General features: G+C 35.6%; 1 protein-coding gene and 1 pseudogene across 1 annotated transcript; both read right to left on the bottom strand.

Moving 5' to 3' along the window:
- Positions 1-20: 20 nt before the first annotated feature.
- LOC137724878 (uncharacterized) lies at positions 21-2447 on the bottom strand (annotated as a pseudogene).
- A 14650-nt stretch (positions 2448-17097) lies between these two features.
- Positions 17098-20922, bottom strand: LOC137721866 (amino acid permease 3-like). Its single transcript, XM_068460897.2, has 8 exons — positions 20796-20922; positions 20563-20695; positions 20056-20289; positions 19885-19978; positions 19540-19754; positions 19141-19298; positions 18649-18876; positions 17098-17779 (listed from the first exon to the last, which is right to left on the bottom strand). Exons 1-8 carry the CDS (start codon positions 20850-20852, stop codon positions 17354-17356), a joined length of 1545 nt encoding a protein of 514 aa, XP_068316998.2. The 5' UTR covers positions 20853-20922; the 3' UTR covers positions 17098-17353.
- Between the last annotated feature and the right edge of the window lie 7057 nt (positions 20923-27979).

Here is a 27979-nt window from a genome sequence, read left to right as displayed (position 1 = left end):
AATTAATCAATACAAACAAATTACAATTGTTGCCGGTGATGTTTCATGTCATGAAAACGTCGTATAATAGGCTCATTATTAATAAAAGAAAATATATATCTCTCAATGTAAACAACCATGCTATCACTCAACCATTGATCTCCCATTTTGTTACGCAATGGTGTTTTCACAATTTTCATAGCAGAAAAAGCTCTCTCCACCGAAGCGGTTGCAACCGGTAACACTAAAGCCAATATAAGAAGCTTATACACTAACATATAGCTTTCACACATCCCGGTCTTCACTAACTCTTTTGCAAGATCACTAATTCCTCTCAATGATGGAAACTCACTATGCATCTTTATATCATGAATATAATTGTCAAATTGAATTGGAAGATTCATATGGTTCATACGATCAAAATCTTGAGGATAAAGTTAGGCTAAACGAACAATTTTTGCTTTGTCAAAAGATATTCACCGGACTCAAACATGCCATACAAAGAAGCAACTCGGTGTTTATCTCATTGAAGTGATTGTTCAATTCCTTTAGTTGCATATCAAGGACTTGAAAATAGAGGTCCACATGATAATAATGGAAGTTTGTGATTTTTGGAGCCTTACGCCTTGATTTTCCAGGTACGAAATGCAAATCCTCCATGTTAGGAATGATAATATCATGCTCATCAAAAAACTTTTCTACATCATGAAACAAGTCCCCAAAGTCATCATCTCTAAAGTACTGTAGTCTTTGCTTGCATACTTCCACTAACACCATCGCATTCACAATATTTTGATCTTTCTTTTACAATGCTTGTGATAACTCATTTGTAATTCCCAATATAAGTCTCATCAAGAAAAGGTGAAACGCAAAATCAAAAGTTTGTATGTCTTTGAATAACCTAGTTGCTTCATCAAGATTATCTTGGTTACGATCACTTTTAATCCATTCAACCACCTCCACCACGACTTCAAACATAACAATAATACTAACTATAATACCATAATGCAAGTTCCACAGTGTATCACATGGATATATGAGACTACTTTCTTGATTTAACCCTTTACCCATTTCAAGATTACCAAGATCAAGAGCTTTCTGAATTTGTTCTTGTTGTTTCTCTCTAAATGCATCACGACGCTTACTCGATGATCCAATAAGATTCACCAAACTACTAGCATTGATGAAGAAATTGGCAACATCCTCATTTTCCTTTGCCACAAATACAAGAGCTAGTTGGAGTTGGTGTGCAAAACAATGAATATAAAATGCTTGAGGGTATTTGTTCAAAATCTTTGTTTTAAGACCATTTAACACACCTCTCATATTACTAGCTCCATCATAGCCTTGTTCTTGTCACGTGGACAAACTCAAATTTGTTGTAGCAAACAATCTCTCAATAGTCTCTTCAAGCAAACTACTAATTGTAGAGGAGACATGTTGAACACCCAAAAACTTTTCAATTGCTTCTCCTTTTTTATTAACATAACGCATTACCACTGCCATTTGCTCTTTAGTCGAAGCATCACGTGATCCATCAACCAAGAGAGAAAAAAAAATGTACCTTCCATATCCTTAGTAATTGCATTAATAGTTTCAATAGCACAAGCATGAACAAGATCCTTTTGAATATCGGAAGAAGTATACTTGAGATTCTTAGGAGCATTCTCAAACACAACCTTCCTAACTTTCTCATTATGATAGACAAGAAATTGCATAAGCTCTATATAATTACTCCTATTGCTTGATTTCAAAGATTCATCGTGCCCACAAAAAGCCAAACCCTATCGCAACAACCATCTTGTGCAATCAAGTGCTCCACTCAGTAAAGTGTGATAATTAAGGCGAGCTTCATCAGCTTGCTTGATCACAAATGTTTCAATGTGTTGTTTTTGTGTCATCAAGTTTTTAGCTTATTGTATAGCTTTATTATGAAGACTTCCAACACCTCCCTCATAGACTCGAAGTTTTTTGGGTCCTTTCTTCCAATTTGTAAACCCTTTCTCAATGAAGACATCACTTTTAGTGCTACCCATTTGATCGAAATCACATTTGAAAAGATAACAATAACGGCAAAATGCAACATTTTTTGATATACTATACTCCAACCACTTAAACTTATCAAACCAAACGGTGATAAATCATCGCTTGTCACTAACTTTTCTTGGCATGATGTGGTCTCTAGGTTGACAAGGATCATTTTGGAGATAGTGTCTACGAATTGCTTCACGATAATTAGGTGGATAATCAAGCATTCGATGTCTATATCCAGGGTCAGCAGGAAGATTAGCCAATATTTCATCCAACTCAGTGGCCTCACTTTGTTGTGAACTACTCAGAATATTCAAAGGAGGATTTCCTGGAATATTTGAAGGAGGAGGAAGACTACTCGGAATATTTGAAGGAGAATGACTACCCAAAATGTTTGAAGAAGGATTTAAGCATTGTTTCTTATAGTATCGTTCCATTACGTAATTGTAAAATGGAAAGAAAAAAAAAATTCTTAGACTCTTAATCCTAGAGTACACTATACTACTATGCATAATAACTAATCCAACCAAACAATTCAACCAATCCAACCAATTGCATAAGCTCCAAATAATTACCCCTAATATGCATAATAACTAATCCAACCAACAATTCAATTAATCAATACCAATAACTCAATAAGCATACAAATTATTCAATAAATAAAAATTCAATTCAACTAAGCATATGAATAAGAATAATTGTATACATTATGGAATAATTCAATTAATTAATCAAGAATCAAGAATTCAAATTTTAATTTTCACCCTAAAAAATAATTTCATAATTTCATATCAATAATCATAGAATCATATCAATAATCAATAACCAATAACCATATTAGTGCATTACCATATGATTCTATACCAATTAAAACTCATTCGTATTAAATAATTAATTAGGGTTAGGGATTATAAATTTAGGAATTAAAAATTTTACCTAAAGAAAGGCTTTGAAGGCTGCAAGCCACGGCTGGAGAGTGGTTGGAGACTGATTGGAGTGGCTGGCGGCGGCTAAAGCTTGGAGAGTGGCTGGTTTTTCGTCCGTTGGCTGCCAAGTTGTTGCGCAGCTACTGGGAATTAGGGGGGCAAGCTTTGCTTTCTGATTGGCAAAGGCAAAGTTAAAAAAGAAAAAAGGGACATGCACGGGTCTGAGGAAGGAAGAGGGACATGCGGTCCCCCCCATATATTTTTTTTCTTTTTCAAACTTATCAAAACGATGTTGTTTTGGTTTTATTTTTTAACCTGGTCCAAAACGACGTCGTTTTGGCCTGGATGTTTAAAAAAAAAAAAAAAGATCCAGCTCTACTGCCCAACAGCAGAACCAGACCACCAGAACAGGGAGGGGGTGAAAACTAGTCGAGTTTCCGACGAGGGGAGGGGTTGAACCAGCCCTCCAGGTGTATTTTCTCGATGAGGGGAGTGGCGGCCGCCACTCCTCGCCTTCACATGGCTTCGCCATTCTAACGGATGACTAGAATAGTTTTTTATTAGTCTATTTATGGTTTATTAAATAATGACATTGAATTATTATTAATTTGGAAGAATAAATTTAAATGGACTATATTTATTTTGTTTTGAGAATAGATTTCCAAAATATTATAATATTGACATTATTTTGTTGAGAAACTATTTTTGAGACGGAATAAAATAAATATTTTTAGTTAATCGTGCAAGGCTTTACACAACAAAACTTTTGTCGCCAAAACCTTTGCGGGACGAGATTTCGTCGCGCAAGTTAAATAGTCGGTTAGCATTTAAGGTGTCATATTTACTGCGTATTACCACTTAATTATGCGATGAAAATTTGGTTGCGCATAACATTGAGGGACTAGACTTCATCGCGCAAAGCGATGGTCGGTGGCATTGAAGTCATGGCATTTATTACGTATTTATTTTGTACTTTGCGCGACGAAGGTTTCATCACTCAAAAGGTTGTGCGCAACAAAGCCTTCGTTGCATAAAGTGTTCTTTATAAGCACATATTGTTTTGCTATTTTCTTCACACTGTTTTGTACATTTGATGGCCGATAATAGGGATAGTAGGAGAGCGGCGGTCCGGGATCGAATGGTGGAAAGAAACAGCACGCCTTCTAGGCCCTATGATATGATGCAATATGTGGAGTTTGCATGTTTGGTTCGTTTAACAATGCTTGACAATTGTTCTACTGTTGAGTGGCTCTCTTGGAAATTTGTGCCCTAGGACGTGAAGAAGGTGATGATGGATCAACTATTAGTAAGTGTGACAAATGTTGAAAATAATTAATTTTGTGAATTTTTTTTTATATGTTGTAAATAATTATTTGTATATATGTGTAACAGTGTAACTATACGCTTGATGACACAAATGAAGAGTTGATGAAGTTGATGGAGGAGGCGTTGAAGAAGGGTTACAAGCAGTGGTGTTATGACGTGGAGCGGAATGGAGGACCAGCAGAGTAGTTTTAAATTTATATTTTTGAGGACAATATTTATTTTTAAGGTTTTATTTTAAGTTATGTATTTGGACTTAATTAGCCTTTAATTCATGTTTTGTTGTTTAAATAATTGAATTGGTTAATTTACTTTATTTAAGTTTTCTATTATTTTTAGAATAATATTATAATTGAATAAGTCTTTGTAATTATGAAATTTACGTAAATATAGATTATAAAGATCTATGTTTATGTAAATTTCATAATTATAATGAATTACGTATTTGTTTGTTACTAAACATTTTGTGTGACAAAACATTCGACACAATAAGTATGTGCGGCGAATTACTTATTCGTCCTGCATATTTCCAACCGCAATGAAGTTTTCGTCGCGTAAAGGCCGTAAAAAATGCTGTTAAATTTATCGCCAAATTTCGAATCCATACGTTTTAAGCGACGAAATGTTCGTCGCGTAAGGGTGAAATCAAAGGGCAACGATTTCGGAGTCTTGTGCAATAAAGGTTTTGTCATGTAAGATATTTACTCCAGACAGTCAGTTTTCTAAGTCAGAGGATTCAATGCTATTAAATCAGAGAATCGGTGCGGCATTTGCTGAGGCTTTTGTGCAATAAAACTTTCGTCGCGGAAGGTGGCCAAGGTTTCTATAAATAACCAGTTTCAGTTTCCATATTTCTCAAATCTTTTTCCGGATTACAATTCCAATTGTTATTCAAATTTACAAATCTTTTTCCGGATTACAATTCCAATTGTTATTCAAATTTAAGCACGATTGCCGACTCAGGTGCTCGTTCGTTGAAGAGGATGGAGGGCGAGAGTTCCAGAAAAGGGAATACCCACTTAATTATGTGTTTTCTATACATTTTATAATTTGCATTATTATTTTTAATATAAAAAAAAAACAAAAGAGCTGCGACCATGGTCTGCTACAGTTTTGGAGGAAGCCAGTACCGAATCAATTATGAAGAATTGATAGGAATTCAAAAATCGGATATGCACAACAAGTTTATGCGTGATGTGCGGGTATTAGTGTGTGACAAATGCAGTGCGGATTGGGAGTCTTGGAAAGCCATTCCCGAGGAGAAAAAGATGTACTTGGTTGATGAGTTAGAGTCTGATTGGGACATTGACAAAGTGACCCAAATTTGATGAAGTGCATCGACAACATATTCAAATCATCTTTTTGGGAGTGGAAGTTTGATGTTGAATGTGAGGCAGAACTAAACCGAATACCAGAACCACCAGCAGCGGAATAGAATTTTATTTATTTTTTATTTTTAATGTTTAATTAAATAATAACATTTGGGTTTTAAGTTTTATTTACGAATGTTACTTTTTAATATGCAATTTTAAAGTTTTTGTTGAATAAAATATTATTGTAATAAAAGATTATATTAACTAAATATGCATGAATGTTTAATTAATTTAAATATTTGTAGATTTGTTCGGGTGTAAGTTAATACTTTGTTCATTAAGTGTGTATGTGATCTAAAATGAATAAACTAATAAATGAAAAAAAAAGTATTTTAAAACCGAAAAAAAAATATTAACAAATAGCGACAAAATTACTTTTTTGTCGCTTAAGGTGGAATTGTGCGACGCTACGCCGTCGTCGCACAAAGGTTATTAGACGTGGGACTGGCCATGAGTTGGCGCCAAAACGTGAAATGCATATGTTTTACGCAACAAATGTTTCGTCGCACATGGTGGGTAAAAAAAGGCAGTAGTAGATACATAATTTCGAGTGATCAGACAACCAGAAATCATTAGTACTACTTTCATTGCTCTTTTACTCCTTGGCACTTGTGTCGCCATAACCGTTGCGTAAGAGTGTGAAATTTAATTTAGCTTCCCAGACACAGAAAGACAGAAACTGCAAATTCATTGCAGCTCTGCCTCTCCTACCTCAGCTCACTGTCTCTCCTCTTCCTTAGTTCGATCACTCGGTCTCATGCTCACCTATATATCATTTGGTAAGCAAATTTGTTTTCAATATTTTTTTTTTAAATTACACAATGAAACTAACAAAATTAAATTTGTTGTGTGTAGGTGGTTTATTTTTAACGACTATTAGCAGGGAACGCATTATGAGGTATATTTTCTTTGAGTATTTCATTAACATTAAATGTAGTTTATTTATTTGTTTTTTAGCATTTATGTGATACAATTTATTTGTGTGCAAACATTTTGTATGAAGTTAAGTATTAACTTCGTGTGTTATTTTTATGAAACTTAGTTTCTCGTTTGAGAATTAGTTGGATTTCGCGCATAGAGGCAAAATCATAACTACGGTCCAATTAATTCTCAAATTGTCCCAATTTTTGGACAGTTTGGGAATGCACAATTATGTGTCGAAGTTTGCGGTTCACATATTAGATTTCGATAAGGAGAAATTTGGTAAATTGTATGTACGTTCTTCGAGTACTGCGTACGTATTTAGTACATACATGCTGCACTTGAAGAACTGCAGGGATATGCTGCCAAATTTTTTCAACATCGAATCTGAAAGAGCCGTAAAATACGACATGTAGCCGTGCATTCCTAAATGGGATAAGACCCTTACCGGAGGCATAATGTGTCATTTTATAATTGAAGTGTTTGTAACCATTGTGATTTTTTTTTTTTTTTTTTTTTTTTTTTTTTTTTTTTACAGAATCCTAACAGATGTGCAGATGAATACTTGGATGAAATAAATCAGTTCGTTGATTTTGCAATGGCACACAACCAAGGTTCACCTCTAATCTGGTGTCCGTGTAGGAACTGTAACAATTCAATGGTTGAGTATTATGAAAATATTTGATACTATTTAGTACGACACGGTATGATGGAGATGTATACCACTTGGAATCATCATGGGGAACGATTAGTACATCCTTCATCTTCACATGTGACCCCATTAGTTGAGGCAGTTGAATCTTATGTTGATCCAAACGAACAAATTATGGATATCCTAGATGATACTTTTCCAGACACCTCAACCAATTTTGATCAGGAAGGGGGAGATGACGTTCCTCGAAGCATGGATAGTGAAGCCTTTAAAAAATATGAAAAACTATTAAAAAGTGCCAAACAAGAATTATACTCCGGTTGAGAGGATTTTTCGGTACTAACGACTATTATGAAGCTGATGCATGGAAAAAGAAAATTTTGTATGTCTAATCAGTGCTTTGATTATTTGTTGGGCCTTTTCAAGAGGATGCTTCCAAAGGACAATTGTTTGCCTAAAGATCCCAAAAGTGCAAAGAAGGTGTTGAATGGTCTGTGATTGGGCTATGAGAAAATTCACGCGTTAAAAATAATTGTGTATTGTTCTATAAGGAGAATGAAGCGCTAGATAAATGCCCTATATGCAAAGAGTCAAGGTTTAAAATGACAGCTCAAAACAGAACAACAAAGATTTCACTAAAAGTTATGCGTTATCTTCCAATAAAGCCAGGCTTCAACATTTGTATATGTTGACGCATACTGCCAGCGACATGACATGGCATAAGGACAGACGGTTAGATGATGATTTGATGAGGCATCTAGTTGATGGTGAGGCATGGAAAAAGTTTGATCGTTTGTACCCTGATTTTACACGAGAGCCGTGGAACGTAAGATTGGGGCTGACCACACCACTTGGCCAATCTTTGCAATTCCGTACAATTTTCCGCTTTGAAAATGCATGAAGAAAGAATATATGATGATGACTATGTTGATAACCGAGGATCCGGGTAAGTCTATCGATGTTTATTTGTGGCCATTGATCGATGAGCTGAAAGATTTATGGGAAAACGGAGTTCTGACATACGATAAATCAACTGGGCAGATGTTCACCTTGCGAGCAGCAGTGATGTGGACTATAAACAATTTTCCCACGTATGCTATGATGTCCGAGTAGAGTACTAAGGGTTATTTGGCATTCCTAGTTTGCAAGGAAGACACGATGTCTTCTTGGCACGCCGAGAAAGTTTGCTACCTAGGGCATCGTAGATGGTTGCTGTGAGACCACGAATGGCATCAGAACGAGATAACATTCTTTGAAAAAACAGAGATTCAACCAAGACCTAGAGAATGGTTCGAAGAAAATATTTTAGCGCACTTGAATCGTTTCGATTTTGGTCCGTTTGCCAAATCGGTTAATAAGACTAGACCAGACACCTATCTATACTTTTTTTGAGCTGTCGTACTGGTCCAAATTGAAACTGCGCCACAACCTCGATGTTATGCATGTTGAGAATAATGTGTTTGATACACTGGTTGGAACTATATTAGACATCGAGGGAAGGACGAAGGACCCGAACAAAGCTTGCATCGATTAGGAGCGAATGAGAATAAGGCCACGTTTATGGATGACAAGGGAGGGTGAGATAGCCAGAAAGGGGCTAGCTCATTTTTTAGTAAAACCGGAGAAAAGGAAAGAGTTTTTAAAGTTTCTATCCTTTATAAAATTTCTAAATGGGTATGCTTCAAATATCGGACAATGTGTAAACGTTGATGGGGGCAAATTTTTTGGGCTTAAGACTCACGATTGTCATTTCATACTGCAACGTCTGCTCCCGATTGGTATTCGACACTTATTGCCAGAAGATGTGGTGAAGCCGATTCTATTGTTGGCGAAATTTTTTTTCTCAATTATCTGTTAGGACATTGTGAAAGTATGATGTACAACAGTTATGCACTGACATTGTCAAAGTCATATGCAAGTTTGAACAAATATTTCCTCATTCTTTCTTCACAAGCATGATCCACGTGATGATTCACTTGCCAGATAAGGTATTACTTGCCGGACCCGTCAACTATCGATGGATGTATCCAATCGAAAGGTATAAAGTCTTTAGTCATTAATTAATTCGTGACAATTGATGATTTAACTTATTTGAATCATCACAATTTTATTTTTGCAAATTACTGGGTGAGTTAAAGAAGAGTGTAAGGAATAAGGTGAAGCCCAAATGATTAATTGTGGAGGCTTGTGTGGCGTTTAAGACGAATACGTTTTGTGCTATGTATTTACAAGATATTGAGACAGTGTTCAATCGACCACACCGTAATAATGACGGTGGTGCGAGAAGGAAAAAACTATCTGTGTTTGCCTAAATCGCACGACCATTTGGCGAACCAGTACAAGGTGAGTCATTCACTGAAAGGGACATGCAAGTAACTCATTGGTTCGTACTTAACAATTGCAACAAGATAATTGAGTACCTGGATGAGCATGAAGAGTTGATAAAGTGGAAACATCCTTCGCATTTATATGTTGTGAAGTACCGTGACCTGTTTCCTCATTGGTTTCGCGAACAAGTAAGTTGTTTATGTTTTTCTGTTAGTTTTGTCCTAAAATACGATTGCACGTCAGTTGTCTTAAATTTTGGTAAAACCAACATGTCAAATTTTTTGTATAAATTAGGTGAAAAAACTAAAGGAAACCAATTCTCCCGCGTATACTGATGAATTATACAACTTGGCTATCGAACCTCAAAGCGTAGAACTGTACTCAGGGTGTCATGTGAATGACATAAAATTCTTAGGAGCTGACCGTGATGACAAGCTTTGTACTAAAAAACAATGGTGTGCATGTCCCAAGAGCGGGATATATTGCAGACATTGATTTCTATGGCAAATTAACAAGTGTAGTCCAATTGCTTTACAAAGACCGTCGTCAAGTCATCCTTTTTAAGTGTCATTGGTTCGATACAGACCCTAGTAGGAATGGGAGTGTTAACGGGACGATGGTTTACTATCGGTGAACATTACCCGATGTTGGTACAGTAAAGACCCATACATTTTGACAACTATGGCCAAACAAATTTCTACATTGATGATCCAAGGGCCGAGAGGGGATGGAAAGTTGTTCAGAGGATTAATCACAAAGGGGTGTATGATATTTTGGACCGAGATCCTGATGACAACGACGATGACGACAACTTTGCCAACCACCTCCTAGAAACTTCAACACAAATTAGTGCATAAACACTTCGGGATACTAATATTGTCCAAGAACCATTTCAGGTAGTTGGAGGTCCTTAAATTGAAATTCTATAGACTCAACTACAATTGATCTTGGAAGTCTCCCAAGATACAATCCACTTGAGGGCACAGATGATGTTGTTGATGTACCAACAAATGAGGATGAAAGGGAGATTGAAAGTGATCGAAGTAAAGATAATGATATTTATTGTACCGAGGATGAGGATTAAGGACTTTTGACTCATATGCAATGCAATTAAGTATATATAATTTGTTATATATAAACAAATTTTAATTTATTAAATTTGTAATTGGATAAAGGATTTAGAAAAAAAAAATTAAACTCAATTCAAAGAGATGAACACTAGAAAGTCATTGCGCATAACGTAATGGTGCGATGAAACAAGAAAATTCATCTCTCAAGGTAGGTTTGCGCGACGCAAGTAACGCATTCATCACATTTGGTGGTTTGCGCAATGCAATATGTTCAGTTCGTCACTTAAGGTCTTCAAAATTTCCCAAAATCAAAATATGGGCGCCTTTTTTTATTAAATGTTCATTAAACATTGGGCGACGAATTAGGGTAAATCGTAGCGCAATACCATATTGCGCGACGAATAGGATAACTTCGTCGCTACATGTCCTTCAAAATTCCCAAATTAAAATGTAGGTGCCTTTTTTTTAAATGTTCATTAAATATTGCGCAATGAAATGTGCTATATTTGTCGCATTTTTGACTTATACGCGACGGATGTTTTCCTTTTGTTGCGCATTATTCTCAAATTAACCAAAAATAAGGTAGGTTTTTTTTTTTAATTCATTAAAACTGAGCAATGAATGTGTTTGTCGCGCAAAGTCCTTCGCATTATTAGTTCCAGAGAGCCTTTCTTTCTCTCATTTTCCAGAACCTCTATCTCACTCCAACTCTCTCACTCCAACCATTTCTCTCACTCAAACTTTCTCACTCCAACCTCTAACTTTCTCTCCCTACAACTCTCTCTCTCTCTCTCTCTCTCTCTCCCCTTGCAACTCTCTCTCCCGCGAACTTTCTTTCTCTCAACTTTGAGGTAATTCGTTTCTTTTTTGTCATTTGTTAATTATTTTAGATGTATGATTTTTGTGGATTGATTACATATTAGGGTATTAGGCATAAGGGGTTATAGATTTAGGGATTTTGTCAATTTGGGGATTTAGGGTTTATCTCAATTTGGGGATTCAGGGATTTCAAAATTGGGGGTTTAGGGATTTTAGAAATAGGGAATTTAGGTATTTCGAAATTTGGGGAGTAGGGTCAGGTGGGCGTCTGGGATGGGTGGTGGGGGTTGGTTGGGGTGACAGTGCCTGAGTCATCGAGGGTTGGATAGGGGGTGGTGCGGGGATGAGTGGTATGGGGTGAGGATTGGGTAGGGTTAAAATTTTAAATTTCATAATTTTTATGCAAATTTCATTTAATTTTCAATTTGTTCAATTTGTTAATATGTTAACAAATTTCATTTAAATTACTTAAATTTGTTAAGTTGTTAATTTTATAATTTTCTGTTTGAATTTTGTAAGTTTAGGGTTTTTTTTTTTTTTTTTTTTTATAATGTTAGGATTAACATATTAGTGTTAGAGATCATTGTATAACTTTACAATTATAGGTTTATAATTTTAGTTTAATTTTTTAATTTTAGAATTAAGATTTTAGTTGTAGGTATAATATTATTAATGTAGGGTTAAAATAAAAAATAAAAAAAGATTTGGATGAAGTATTATTTGTTGGGATTAATTTGTTAATAGTTAAATTTGTTAACTTAAACATTTGTATGTTTACCCTTTTAATTTAATTTTATAAATTTAGGATTAATATTTAGGTTGTAGGTATAAATTTGAATTTTTTTTTTTTGTATTAATTAACTAAGTCTAGGGTTGCTTTTACAAGTTCATAAATTTTGTGTTAATTGTAGAATTATAAGGTTCAATTTTTTTACTTTTTAAATTCTAGGCTTTTGTATTTATTATATAAATTGGTATTAATAACATAGTTTTAAATGTTGGTCGTTCAATTAGATTTTGTAGATGTTGCAGTTGATTAGGCAGCGTAGGTCAGTCAGTAGGTCCCCTCCGACACCTCCACCACCTACTACTATTGCCGCCACCACCTACTACTATTGCCGCCACCACTCCACCAGCATTAGCCCGACGATGGAGGCTGTCATACTTCCGCCCCAGGCCACGATGTCGAAAATGCCTGAGTCATTGACTTCTTCGGTGACTCATCCATTACTAAGCGCTAAGCGCTCTCATCAACGGCTCCAGCCTATCGATGAGGGTGATAAGTCTGCATCAGATTCCACCACAGTAGGTTATGGGAATTGTTGTGTACTTGTGTTGGTTGTGTTGTTTATTTGTTTGTAGGCTAGGGGAGATGTTATATTTTTAGGGGAAGTTATGTCGAATTTTTCGTAGATTATTTAAATTGTTTTTACATTAACTTATTTCCTATTTTGCAGGTCGTAAAAAAACAAGGGGTCCATGCAGACTCATGGGCACGTCACAACTTACCCGCGCCACCCATGAGCGTATAAAGGTTTCATGGGATGCTCGACATCGGGCGACAATAACAAAGAAGCAGCACAACCGTTTAGTCCACAACATTGGCTCCATTGTGCCTCACCACTGCCCCATGCAGTGGGAGTCTTGGAGACTTGTCCCACAGGAAACCAAGGACTTCGTTCTTCATGAGCTATCAGTTAGTAAATTTTTTTTTGTTTTCATTATTTTGTAAGTAAAGTTGTGAAATTTAATAACTGTTAACTTTGACTAATTTGTTTCGTATTTGCAGCATCACTATGACCTCGAGGACCTTGATGCCAATCAAGCCAAGTACATCCAAGAACTTTTCACCGGCCGGTTCACTCAGTGGAAGAGCGACCTCCATAAGTATTTCGAGAGATTCGACGATCCGGCTGATGCTGTAGCACACGGGTGCCCCTTGGAGTTGGTGAAGCACCTTGAAAATTAGGACTGGCTCTGCACCCATTTTCAGGACGAAAAATACTTGGTAAGTGGATTATATAAATTAATAATATTTTATTAATACTTCAATCCCGTTTATTAATTTATTTTAATACTTTATAATTAATATCGGCACTAATATGGTTTGTTTCTTTTTAACAGAAAAGAGCCAAGGTAACACAATAAATAGGTTGAAGAAAAAGCTTATCCACCATTTCGGCTCCCGACGCTTTTCATATAGGATGGAGGAGTGACGTTGGGTAACCACATTTTTTCCACAAAAACTTATTACTCTTACTCTAAATTACACAACTAATAACTAATTTTTATTATTTTCTAATACGGGCAGGGTCAAAATTTTCGGAGATTGACACATTCAAGGAAGTGTACATGCGGCCTGGGGATGAATTCACACAGGGGCTCCATGTAAGTTTTTGTAATTTTTAAATTTATAATTCTTATTCATTTTAAATAAATGTTATATAAATATTAATTAACTTGCTTTTATAATTATAGGCTACTATGATGGAGAAGAGCCAGGCTATCCTTGAGGAAGTGGCACCCAACTTCCCCCTGACACCCCGATGGAAAAGGTGCCCCCCGCCCTCCCCCGGCGGCCCGGCGAGGATGCAGGTCTCCATATCATGTTGGACACCTTCGACTCGAGACTCGGTCCTAGGCCAGGGAAGGTGTATCAGGGTGTGGGAAATGCCTGCCATCGTGAGATGGGAGCCTTATCTTCCACCTTTAGCTCAGGACAGGTCGCATCATTGACAGAGAAAGTAGCGGAACTCGAGCAGCAGGTGATGGTCCAACATAAGCACATTGCGATGCAATCTGCCCACATCGCTACCCAGGAAGCTTATATAGTTGCCTAAGAGTCTAAGATGGCCCAGATCATCGATGCACTTCAGTTGTTCGGCTTTAACATCCCAGGCCATCGACCCAACACAGCCAACCACAGAACTTGACAATGATGACTTTTTATTGTAGTTTTTTTTTAATTAAACATTCGTACATTTAAAAATTTTCCCCACTCATACAAACATTTTCGTTATTTATTTTAAATTAATATTCTTCTTTATCAACTACTATTCTTAATTAAATTTAACCAAACAAATTTATTTTGTTTTGAAATTCAGATTATAAACAATTTTTTTTAAAAAAAAAAAAAATGGTTTGCACGACACAATAATTCGTCACTCTGTTATTGCGGCACGAAACCTTTGTCCCTTTAATCTACATGTGACCAGTCTTGTTTTGTTGCGAATATAAATATGCGATGAATAATCTTCGTCCTTATTTGTTTTACATGACGACCTCATTCTTCGTCGCATAAGAAACCTTGTACCTTAAAACTTTATGCAACAAAAAATCTCTTCATCGTTTCTGCCTTATGCCACGAAACCTTTGTCCCTCTAATCTTCATGCGAAGAGTTTAGTTTTGTCATGCCCACAGGTATATGCAACGAATTGTCTTCGCCCTTATTAATTTGAAGTGACGACGTAGTTCTTCGTTGCATATAACTATTTGCGCGACGAAGTGTCTTCTTTTTGTCACACAATACCTTTCTTTACGAGCCTTGCACGATCAACTTAGGGTGACAAAGTTTTTTGTCGTTTATAATTTTAGGCGGCAAATTTCTTATTTATGCGACAAATTCTTGTTTGTCGCGATAAATGTTTTATGCAATAGTGGATGATGGCTATGCTAGTGTTGGGTTTTATGCCATTTGGACTAGTGTTGTTGGTTGTGTGGCTTGGGCTACCGTTATTGGCTACAAGGCTTAGGCCTGGTCTTAGTGCTGTAGTAATAGTTGCAACTATTACTGACGCGAGTGACAATGCTCGCCCAACCTTCGAGCTTAGCCGCGAGGATCGGCAGCATGGGACTAATGTTGGGGCTACGTTGTGGTTAATGTTGATGGGTGCAAACCCAGGCACATAGGAAGTGTCGTTCATCGTTGTTTTTGAAATTTCCAACCATGTTTTCCTTCTTCTAGGGCACACGAATCAAGGAATTAAAAGTTAAGAGATTGGGTGCATTAGAAAAGTTCAAAGAGGTAGAAATTTGAAAAGAATTGCGAAAGCTTCATTGATATTTGAATTAAGCTCTCAATGAATACACCAATTTGTAGTAGCATAATTCTACCGCCTTCAGATTTGATGAAATTGTACCCACAAAACAAATTAAACATCTTTGGTTATGACCAAAGCCACACGCCCAATAAAGTTGGAGGTTTGGCCATGAACCTCTAATGCCTAAGTCAATTTCTCTTAAGCGAGTGACAAAGAGAGATTTAGCATTGAATTACGTAGAATCAACTTACTAGAGAATAAATTGGTGATGGGGGTATTTATAGGAGCTAGGGCCAGCCACATGTGTAGAGGATCCCATGCCATGTATCGATATCCAATTGGCCAGAGTGTGTCATATGTTAGATGCAGTAGGAAACTATCTTTAATATGCATGAGAATAATCCTTAAAGATATTATTAAGTAAACTAATAATATTCTAAGACTTTGGAGAATCCTTGATTGAATTTGTTTGCGCTTACTTGAAGAAAGAAATATGTCTTCAATTAGGAAAACATAAAAGAGAAATTAGTTATTAATTCTACCTTTAATTCTCTTCCCTTATCTTCTTGCCATGAGCAGAGGAGTTTGGAGAGATTGTAGTCAGCAACTTAGGTCTTCTTTGTTAGTTGAACTGCACGTGGAACGAATGCGGAATTCACCAATTTAATGAGGACAATCTCATCAAAAGTGAATAAAAGCCTACATGTCATATTCAGAATTATTTTTTGCTCCACAACCACATTGCAATATGTAGTCGCACCAATATATATATATATATATATATAGGGTAATGCTAGGGAGAGCAACTTTTTTAAACCAAATTTGTAAATCAAATGATGTGGTTGTAAATGATTGGATTATTACCAAAATGTCGATTAACTTCTGTGTTTCTTATTGGTGACACATCATTTAGTTTACAAATTTAATTTTAAAATTTGATCTCCCTATCATTATCCAAATATATATCAGTTATTTGTGTGAATAAGATTATTGATTCTTCTTGCAACATTGCCAATGCCAAGTCCAAGTACAACAGGAGTAATCATGTTGGGAATGAATCTTTTCATGTTGCTATTCAGGAAGGACTTAAATGTTTGCTCTGCAGTGGCCATTTATGCATACGGTTGACAGTTTCCAGTTGCCACGATGGCGAGAGAGACTTACCAACAACAAGATTCCATTTTAGCAATATCATAAATCATTAACATAATATTATGTGTTTTAATATATTCAATTCCATAATACTCTGTTTGAAATATCGTCATGGTAGTGTCCTCAGTGCAGATAAGTCCTTCACCTATGAGGCTGAGCCACTAGAATCAAAAGCACAATCCTTTTTAAAGAAAAAAAAAATTGAGGACTTGAAAAGAATAGATGACAATATGTGAGGGATTAGGTTGAATGAAATATTGAGGTTTATGCATAAGTTTGTGCTTTATTAAACTACAAAATATATTTTTTTGGGTTCCACATTATTTTTAGTTGATGTGTTATAATGCAAGTGAAAAAGAAGTCTATATTTTCTGGTATACTATTCATAAATTGTTACACATAGGCAGGGGGCTGTTTCGGATTGATGGATGCAAATCTAGCATAATGGGTTTAAAGATTTTGATGCTCTAACTCTTAGCCCATTGATCACTTGGTTTCGCATTTCTGAATTTCGTAACCCCACGTAGCAATGTTATGGTGAATTACAAGTTCTTTCTTCTCGTGCAGCCAAACTTCTGGGCATGCATTCATGAGCATAAATAAGATTTACATATACAATAAAAGAGAACATCTTATTCCTCATGGGAACTCATAGATATCCAGCAATCACAAAAACATATACTTTTTATCATCAAATTCCTAATGTGCAGACCATCAGTTCATGATTCTCTTCAGTCCTCAGTAACTAGTTTTAAAGGGCTTATAAGTCTGGAGATCAAGAACCACACCAGCCACAGAGCCAACAGCAGCAGCTATGGAGACGAAAAGACAACTTACACTGAGCATCTGAAGTCCAACCCATTTGCTGCTCCACTTTCGAATCTTCTGCTGAGAAATGTACATCTCGACTGGGAAGTAAACTGTGAGTGGCCAAAATCCAAAGGCTCCAAGTATTCCAACGACGTCGTTGAAGAAGGGCAGGAGCATGGATATGAGGGTTGTTATTATGACGAATATTGTCCTCCATACCAAGCGGAAGAGGTTGAGTTGGTAGACGCCATAGAAGGGGATCGGTATCTCATACTCTGCTGTCACAAAGTCGCTGTTTGGCCACCTCTGTGCGCTCCATTTTTCTACAAATGCAAATAATGGTTGACAAAAGACCTGCAGTGATTTACAAACTTAATTAGAAATTTTGCTCTAGACAAAAAATTAGGTGATTGCGTAAAATGAAAAAAATACTCGGTCATTCGTCTGTGTAGATAACAATTTGGCATATGTGCAAAAACTTTTTTACAAGTAATTATCTAGTTATATAGAAGAAGTCGAGTGATACATTGATACTTGAAATAAATCCTTTAAACTTACTCATTCTGGGATTAAAATGACCAGAATACCCTTAATCATAGTCAAGAACAAATATCTTGATATTTGTTAACTTTAGTGGAAAGGGCGGATGGTTCGGATTAGGCTAGACTAAGGCCTGGTTTGGTACTGAGGTGATTCTGAAAAAAGCTGGTATCAAAAAAAGCTGGGAGCTGTTTTTGTGTTTGGTAAACATTCAGCTTCAGTTTTTTTTCACAGTTTTGGGTGAAAAAAAGTCAAAAACAAGAAGCTGCAAAACCCAGCTTTGAAAAACTGGTTTTTTTTCACATATGTTTTACATAAAATTTTACCAAACACGATAATACTACTTTTTTTTTTCAAAAGCACTTTTACAAAAAAGTTTACCAAACACTCTGCTGCTTTATTTCACAGCTGCTTATTCTCACAGCACAGCAGAAATAGCTTTTTTTCAAAGCACAGCAATACCAAACCAGCCCTAAGAGTTCGTTACCATTTTATTGTAACTAGAAACTATTACAAAAAACAAAAAAAAAAAAAAACACATGTGGATATTCCAAATAGGGATATTTATGGGCTTTCAACAAAAAAATGATTGCAGAAAGGTTATAAAATATTCAACTTGAGGTTTAAGACATGTATAAGTTAATTTGATCACAACAAAGTAGCTGACTGAGAGGGCGAATTACCTGAAATGCACCAACAAGGTGGACAACAATTGCAACATTGGCAATGTCTAGTAGCCAGTAGGGGTTGTAAAATCCAAAGCCAGTCAAGAGGTTTCCTGGGGCCAAGTCACCAAAGGCTGCATACCCAAAGCATCCACAAAGTAGATAGAACACTGTGGTGATAGCTATGCTGAATACAGTTGCCTTCTTCATTGTCTTATGTTCTGCGGGTGGAGATCTTATTGTATCCTGCACAATACATCAAGTTTGCTAGAATTAACATTAAGATGTTTCAAATCAAAATTTGACATGTTTGCAGAAAGAGAGGTGGTTTCCGCATTCTTATTTTCTCTCTATGAACACATATGTATTTACTTCTAGCCTTGGATTATATTAAGGGTGCAGAAGAGAAAAATGGCCAGTGTGCAAAAATCATTTGCCGTGTGAAATTTTTTTGTCTGGTTATTTTAATGAGAAGTTCTTTAATAAGTATATGATGGAATTCTGGAGTACCTGAATTTCAATGAGGACCAAAGAATAAGAGTAAGCAAAGGCAATAGCTCCAAGAGCTTGCATACTTCTCCACATCTTTTGTGTAGAAGTGACCGTTCCACTCTTGGTTACTGTCCCTATGCTAATACCCAATAGGCTCCCTTTAAAGCTCCCATTTCCTAACAAAAGGACGTCAGAAAACGAAACTGTTTATAAAGGCATATGCCAAATTATATACATACCATTAAAAAATGCACACAAACAAAACTGATTACAATTTTTAATCAAAATAAAACTCGAGGAACACTCATTACGTCCATAAAAGTAGATTGTGGTCAATTTAGTGTCCCTCTAATACTAATTTGTGTGTTTCCTTATGTTGTGTATATATATAATGGTAAATAATACTGTTAGTTTTACCTGCAACTTTGCCAATGCCAAGTCCAAGGCCAACAGAAGAATAAGTAAAGGACATAATTGCTGCTACTATTGAGAGCCACCACACTTGATTAAAATCTGGGATTTGAGAAAATATCACCTCCATGATACCAAATGTTATCATATACCCATTGCTTGACATGTGGCATGGATCTCTCCCTCCACTTCTATGGTAACAATTTGATCTCTTTATTGCCCTAATTCACAAATCATATGCATAAATTTTACCATAAAATAAAAGCAGATTCCCAAAAATAAAAAAAAAATAATAAAAAAAAAATAAAAGAACATGAATTTAATTTCTACTTAGGTAAATAATAAACTCACATCATGCTGACAGATGATGCAATTGTGTACCCAATTGCTACACCAAATAAATTCAAGTACTGCACCAACCCACACATCATGACCTTCCTGCCTCCTGAAGCTCCAAATTACAATCATCATAACTAAACCTAGAAAATTCCATGGTAAAGATAAAAAAAGACTATCCCTTACCTAAGTTGGCCTTGACAGCATCCATGTAGGTATAGTTTCTCTGTCCGGTGATGGGGTTGCCGGTCCGGTAACACATTGCTAGGAGATTGGAGGTATAGAGATTGACAAAGGCAAAGAGCAGGAGGACAGTTGGTCCTGCAACCCAACCAAGCTGTGCTATTGCCCATGCTAAGGAAAGGACTCCAGATCCTATAACCGCTGTTATTATATGTGATGCTGAAGTCCAAAATGTTCCTGCATGCATGCACCACCACCACCGGTCCACCACCATGTGATTATTAAACTATATAGTGTTTAAGGTTCAATTACTTGAATATATTATTAATAAGGGTTTTGAATTACATGGTTTTTAAGTTCATAATTAAGTTTAATAGTTGGGTTACTTTAAGTTAAAAATTAAACAAGGATTTAAAGATAATAATATATTATTATCAACACATCACAGTACGTTTACTTTACAGTCCAAAGAAAAGGGTAAGCACGTCAATAAAAAATTTGTGTAGCAACCTGTTCTCTTCAAGCGACCATCATCGTCAAAGCATTTGGAATAGTTGGACTGAGGGTTTATGGCTTCGGACTCACTAACTTTGGGTTGGACTTCCACTTGCAGATAGTGCCTGATGTCATGCCTCTCTTCCACCTGAATATTGAAAGAAAATGGTTGAATAATACACCGAGAAAAGAGAAAGATTATATTCTGAGGAATAATTATGAAATAAAAAACTGAGTGACTCTCTCACAGCTCCATGGTGGATTCTGCTGGGAAGAGTTCTACTTCTTGGCAACACTGGCTTCATGGCAGAAATGCTGTTCAGTAAATCAGAGAGAGATGGAGAGAGAAGGAAAAAGAGAAGGTGATGGATATTATAATACCTGAAGTGGGTTTTTATAGGTGATGAAATGACTTCATTACAAACAGGAACAGTACATAAATAAGAATCATGTAACACGTACACACCCTACATCCAGTACTGCTTATTGCAAAGTTCTTTGTCCACATTGAATCAAATCAAAGTTTAAAAACTAAGTAGATGGTGTTTGGACTTGGAAAAGGATCCTCGTTGGATCCTTTACTATGGATCGTAGGGATCATGTGATCTAACCCGTTCATCGTATATTGTATAGTAAAAAATCATTTTAAAATTTAAATTTTAAAATTAAATATGAATAGTACTTAACAAAAACTAACCGTACGATATACGATGAACGAATAAAATTATGAGATTCCTAAAATCTATAGAAAAAGAATCCGGTGAGAATCCTTTTCCTTTGGACTTTGGAAATACTAGCATTAGTTAAGTAACAGTTAAAAGTACCTTAATTAGTACGTACCATAGTTGCCTGAAAATTCCGGTCTTTTGTGGATGATTTGGCTTTAGACCATATAAACTTAATTAATTATGTGCTCTAACTTCCTGAAAACATAATTATGTGCTCTAACGTCCTCATATGACATCATAGCAAGATATAACTAATAAATATCAGAAGAATATCTGTTAAAACAAATACACGCCATATATAATATAAGGAAGTGTTATTAGCATTTCAAAAATCTCATTCTACACTCCTCACAAAATGTATTTTTCTTTCCTAATATAAAAAGTTTGAAGTGTAGAATGAGATTTTTGAAGTGCTAATAACAATACCCTATAATATATCATAAGATTTATGAAGTTTCATGCAGATATCTAATTATTTAGGATTATTTAGGATCAATTTATTATTGGATTTTTTTTTTCTTAGGGCAAGTGATGGTTGTTAAAATTTCAATTCCACTTTAGAGCAAGAGTCTACGTATTTTAGAAGGGCAAGGTAACACAATGGCAGGGTAATTGCCCTTATTGATCACTCTAAATAATAATTGTTTTTGTGCAAATTTATTTGTTTGTGAAGGGCAAGGATAAGACAAGGGGACTATTCATAAAATATATATATATATATATATATATATATATGTATTATATTTGGACTTTTATAACAAATGTTTTTGGAGTTGACTCATTTCATCAAGATGGTTGATGAATTAGAAAATCAATCAATATCGTTCATAAATATTAATGTTACAAATTAATATGATCATTTTCTCAAAACTTCTGTTAATATGCATATGTGACACATGTGTGAACCTAACATATTCAATATTTTGGTGCCATGTGGATTAAATAAATAGAAAAACCCATGAAAATAAGCAAGGTTGAAATTAATTTAGAAAAAAAAATCCAATCGCGGCTAGAATCGAAGAGGCAAAAGGAGGGGGTTGGTCGTCCGTCCACGGAGACAGAGGGAAGGGATGTGGCTGGCCGGGAAGCTTGGGTCGGGGTAGCCCGTCGAAATGGAAGCGAGTCAATCTGGATTTGGCAATCAGGTTTTGGTGGGAGGTGGAGGTTGGGGTGAGCAGGGATGCGGTTGATAGGGTGGGGTAGGAGAGGAAGATGTGGCTGGGCTTTTCTCCATTTTTTGGGCTGAATATTTTACTGTTAGAATAAATACTGGCCGTTGAGTTTTAAAGTTATTTATGTTGGATGTTCTTGATTGCGCCACGTGGGGGCGGCACCGCTCGGTTGATTCCTGTGCCAGTGGGCGCAGTCCAGGCTGAAGTTGCTAGGGCAGTCCAAAGGGCTTGTGCCATTGCCCCAATTGCCTTCCCATTTTGGTACCGGTGGAGATGATTATTTTACGATTACGGGGCAAGTCAACCCACATGCCAAGGCATTTGGAGAAGAAATTTTTTATTGTGATCGAAACACGAATGATACATCACGTATTTTTATATAAGTAGTGAAAAATTATATTTTTTAAGTTATTAACTTTTTAACACACATATTCCACCATTTATATAATAACACATGATGTATTATTTCGTGTTCCGATCACATTCAAAAATCTCTTCAGTTAGAGCACGCTGGAGATACTCTTGTTGCATATGGAACTGGAAGTGGTATACAACATGCTTGTCAATTGTCAACTTCTAACTTTTCGACTATTGGACACCACTGTCTAATTCTTGTAATATTGAGAAAATATTTATCTTCGAATGTAATAATGCTTCACGCGGATATACATAACATAAGTGAAGTCTCCCTTGAGTCAACGACTAACATCTAAATATGCTATCTATCATGCTTTGTGACTCCCCATCCACAATCAACAGCATCCAGAACCCTACTTTATAGCACATAATTTACCACCTTCCCTACCCACAATGTGTTTCACACAATGAAATAACTGTTGGTGTATCGTATAACAAATGTACAGAGTTATATTAATATTTCGATTTAATATGATTAACACGTGTAAATTAAAAGTATAGAAAATTAAAGAACTTAATATTTGAATTACTCGGTTTACTAACTCTAATCAACTGATCATAGCCACAATAGGAAGAGCAGTTATCACTTATACGTATATAGATGGGTCCCCTTTTTATAGATAAGTGGTTCTATCACGTGCTTGTCCTATTGAGAGTAGAGAACTGTGAAGTACCAAGTGAAGAGAAGACATGATATCTTCATCTGCAAGTAAGTTTTGCAGACTACAGTAAATATAATGTAATTACTGTTTAGGGTTTTATGATAGTAGATGTAGTTTAAGACTTGGTTTAATCGATTCTAGTTCCTCTTCTGCAATCTCATTTGTTAACATGCAATTGCATTGAATGGATATACAATCGTTAGCATGTAGTCATGTTGTAGTTATGCAATCGTTAAAATGTATTTATGCAATCTTTATTTGTTTACACGTGGTAATAGAGCCGGTCAATTCAAGTCTTAAACTCATATGCAAAGAATAAATCATTATCTGCTATATCTATATATAGATGAACTATACGAAGTCACTTTCGTATGGAGTTTGTATTTTTTTGTTACATGCAATCTTTTATGATTCTTGCGGATTCAATGATGAAAATCTGTTGGTTGTTTATAAGAAATTAATTAACAAGAAAATGTATTTTCAAATAAGCTGTTTACTAGGTTCTGCTGTAAACCAATGTATGGTGAATTATAAAGCATACAATTTGTGTGAAATTTCACCCAAAAGAGCAAAGACTTTTGTGTTTTGTTCTTGGCTATGCAAGATTTGAGATTCATATATTTAAGTATATAGATAGTTTCTTACCCAGAGGTGTGACTAAATCTATAATTTTGTGTGACAAAAGCAATAAAGTTGCTGATTCTATGTCACAGACCTTATGAATTCTGAAATCATTTTGGTTCTTATTACATGTTTCAAGTTTCTTGCCCAGAGGTGTGACTAAATCTATAATTTTGTGTGACAAAAGCAATAAAGTTGCTGATTCTATGTCACAGACCTTATGAATTCTGAAATCATTTTGGTTCTTATTACATGTTTCAATACACTAAGTCTTATGCTAAGTCTCATGAATATTGAAAAACTGAATGGCAACTACAAAGAAAAATCAGGTGGTCCAAAATCAGGTCTTCGTTATGGTCCAATTAAAACTGCTAATAATAATGTTGTAGCCACTAAGAATGAAGGTGCCTCCACTGGACCTAACCGCAAGATTAATAAGACCAATTTTAAAAAGTGTTTTCATTCCAAATCCACTAAGCTTTATAGGAAAGCTTGTATTGGTTTTAACGGTTGATAAAGAAAATGATTTCAAAGCCAGAAGGACGAACGTAAGGAGCATTTGTCTATGGAAATGGAAATCGAGTTAATGTTGACTTTGTTGGTCAAGTCATGTTAAAGTTGTGTAGTGGTTATGTTTTTATATTAAAAGATTTGTGTGAGTCACATTATGTTTTAGGAATTGAAATAGTCAGAAACAGACAGAAGAGAAGCTTAGCTAGGTTTGGCACAAAAGAACTATATTGATAGAGCTCTTAAAAGGTTCAACATGAAAAACTGTAGTGGATGTGATGTTCCTATTGCAAAAGGTGATAAATTCTCCTTGTCTCAATGTTATGTGACTGACTGATGAAGCAATGAAGGACAAGCCCCATGCTTCATTAGTTGGAAGTGCGGTTATGCACATGTACGTAGAAGACCTGATTTGGCATTTGCTCTTATGGCGTGTTTACATATGGGGAAAGGAAATGGCGGAATGGGAGTCATTCTCCATTCATGATTATTCCTCTGTTTACCAATTCAACTGGAATGCACAGTGTTGCGGGATCCATGTAAAATCAGGAGTTCAATTCCTGATATTGATGGAATTGGATTACTTACACGGAGGTAGTATTTGGATTCCGGGGAGAAGGCTTCATTCAGAATCAAATTTTTCTTCCTAAAGCACCCTTCACCTTCAGCACTCCCTTCCATCCTCTCGTTGTCCTCCGCCATCCTCTCCAACATTTTTGTGCTCCTCCGCCGCCGCCTCTCTGTGCCCCATGCATTGCCGTGTTGAACTTTTTCGATTTGGGGCTCGGCTGCCAATTCTAATTCCAAATACTACAAATTCAGACTCTCGTTAGAATTTATAGGGGATAAGGATTGCAATTGGGCATCCTTAAAACACTTGAAAGATCAACCAATCAACAACATATTAGCTTGAATCATTACGCAAAGCCACATAGGGAAGGTCAGGGCAGAGCATAATCAAATCAACCAAAAGTAAAATTTACATAGAAGGATTCCCTTGAATCCTTGATGGGAGGTAGGGAGGGAGAGCAAAGAATGGTCGGAGTCTTAGGGAGGGTAGTCGCGGTTGAGCGTGAGTGAGAGGGTGAGGAGGAGGCGTTTTGTCAGCAGATTAGAGAACGAAGAGGACTGATCAGATTGGATTTAAAAGGAGTTAAAAAGCCTTTCTTACATAAATTAAAAATAAAATAATTTTTTTATTAATGATAAAAAAGATTAGCATATAATATAGATTATTTAAAATAGGGGCATTTTAGTAATGACATTAGTTTTCATTCCAATTCATGACAATTAGTAAACAACTTATATGGACTCAACATCATTCCTACTCCGTTTCCAGATAGTTTTAGTAAACAACTTCAATAGGAATCTGATTCTGATTCCACCTCATTTCAATTCCTCCGCAATCCAATTCCTCCTCAAATCAATTCCTCTCAATTTGATTAAGGATTAGTAAACACGCCCTTAGTGTGCTAGGAAGGTTTCAATCAAATCCTGGCTTAGATCGCTTGAATGCAGGAAAGAAAGTGTGAGATATTGAACAAAATCAAAACTACTTGTTGGGATTTCATCGAGTTGAAAATTGAAAGTAATGTGGTATGCATGTGTAGGTTTGGGAGGTTGTATTGATGAGAGAATGTCCACAAGTGGATATGTTTTTATTCTTGCTAGTGGTGCGATTTTATGGAGGAGAAACAAACAAACTACAAGAGCAGTGTCTACTATGGAGTTTGAGAATGTAGGCTGCCTAGACCATATGAAGCAAAGTGTTTGGTTGAAGAATTTCATAAGTGAAATCAAAGTGGTAAACAACATTAATAAACGTTAAGGATTTATTGTGACAACGCTTCAACTGTTTTTTTTTTTTTTGGCTAAAAATAAAGACTCATGGATATAAAAAACTTGAAGGTTCAAGATGAAATTAGAAAAAGGAGTGATAGATATTGAGCATCTAAGCACTCATCATATGATAGTAGACCCGTTAACAAAGGCAATTCATGTCACATCCTTTCATAAGCATGTCTCAAAAATGGGTTTGCAATCATGTTTGGATCATGTTTGCATGTGGGACTAAGGTACCATTACTGTCTCACTGATCTGTACATTACTATCTCACTGATCTGTACATTACGATCTCACTGATCTTAATTATTGATTGAAAAATGTGGTGGTTGTGCTTTGTGAGTTGAATTACTTAATTCAAAGAGAAATCTACTTAATTTTAAGATTGAGCTCATTTTCTACTACTGTTGCATGCTTATTAATTTTGTGCAGAAATGAAGTATTTTGAAGAGCACGTTCAATGTTCTAGGACCAAAGAAATGTGGGAGTACTGCTGCTGGTATACACTTTAAACTCTCATATGACGTTTCCTCATCGCAATATATACACTTGGATTGATCAATATTTATTTTTAGAGTGCTGATATATATACTGTATCAGATCTTTCTAAGAAATTCATCTGATAAATTTTTGTGGTTCATTGTGAAAGTCATTTGGTTTAATATAATTCAATGGTCACTTTGTGTTTTTTTCTGTATATATTATTGAATTATCAAGTTATACTCGTGTGAGAGAATGTTAGTTTATTTCAATGTGAGTACAACTAAACCATTATGTTGGTATATAGTATAACAAGTGTACAAAAATATATTAATATATGGACCTAATATGATTAACACGTGTGAACCAAAAGTGAGAATTTTTTTTTTTCTTTTAATTTTCTAAATACATCGGTATTTTTACACTATAGTAAATATTGTATATTGATTAGGGTTTTATGATGGTAGATGTAGTTTGAGACTTGGTTGAATTAATTCTGGTTCATCTTTTGCAATCTTCATTTGTTAACATGCAGTTGCATTGAATGGACATGCAATCGTTAACATGCAGTTATGCAATCCTATTTGTTCTTTTGCTAATTATTTTGGTTAAATGCAATTGTTTTTATTTTTATTTTTTAAAGATCAGCTAATGACTTCACCACGATAGTCTATTCTTTCAATAGAGAGCGGAGGGGGTGGGGTTAGATTGGTATAACTAACTTTAGAGTCCAAGTTTCGGGAAGTGTAAATATCAAAATGTAGCCCTAGTAGGAAGTCTTTATTGTATAGCCTTAGACTAACTAAGCCGTATTTTCTTTTATTTTGTTTTTTATAAATAAAAAATAAAAAAATAAAAAATCCGAAGTTTGGTAAGCAAATACCATAAAGTGCCCAGGGAATCAAAACAAGAGGCCCAATCCATGAAATCCGACGAAACCTAGTTGCGCGGCCTGATTATATGTCTTACCCATTATCCCTGAGAGCTTTTTATACAACAA

Source organism: Pyrus communis, chromosome 5, assembly GCF_041283825.1.
Source record: "Pyrus communis isolate YQ-2024b chromosome 5, ASM4128382v1, whole genome shotgun sequence".
Lineage (NCBI taxonomy): Eukaryota > Viridiplantae > Streptophyta > Magnoliopsida > Rosales > Rosaceae > Pyrus > Pyrus communis.
Note: the sequence above shows the minus strand (reverse complement) of the source record. Positions and strands in the feature narration are given on the sequence as shown.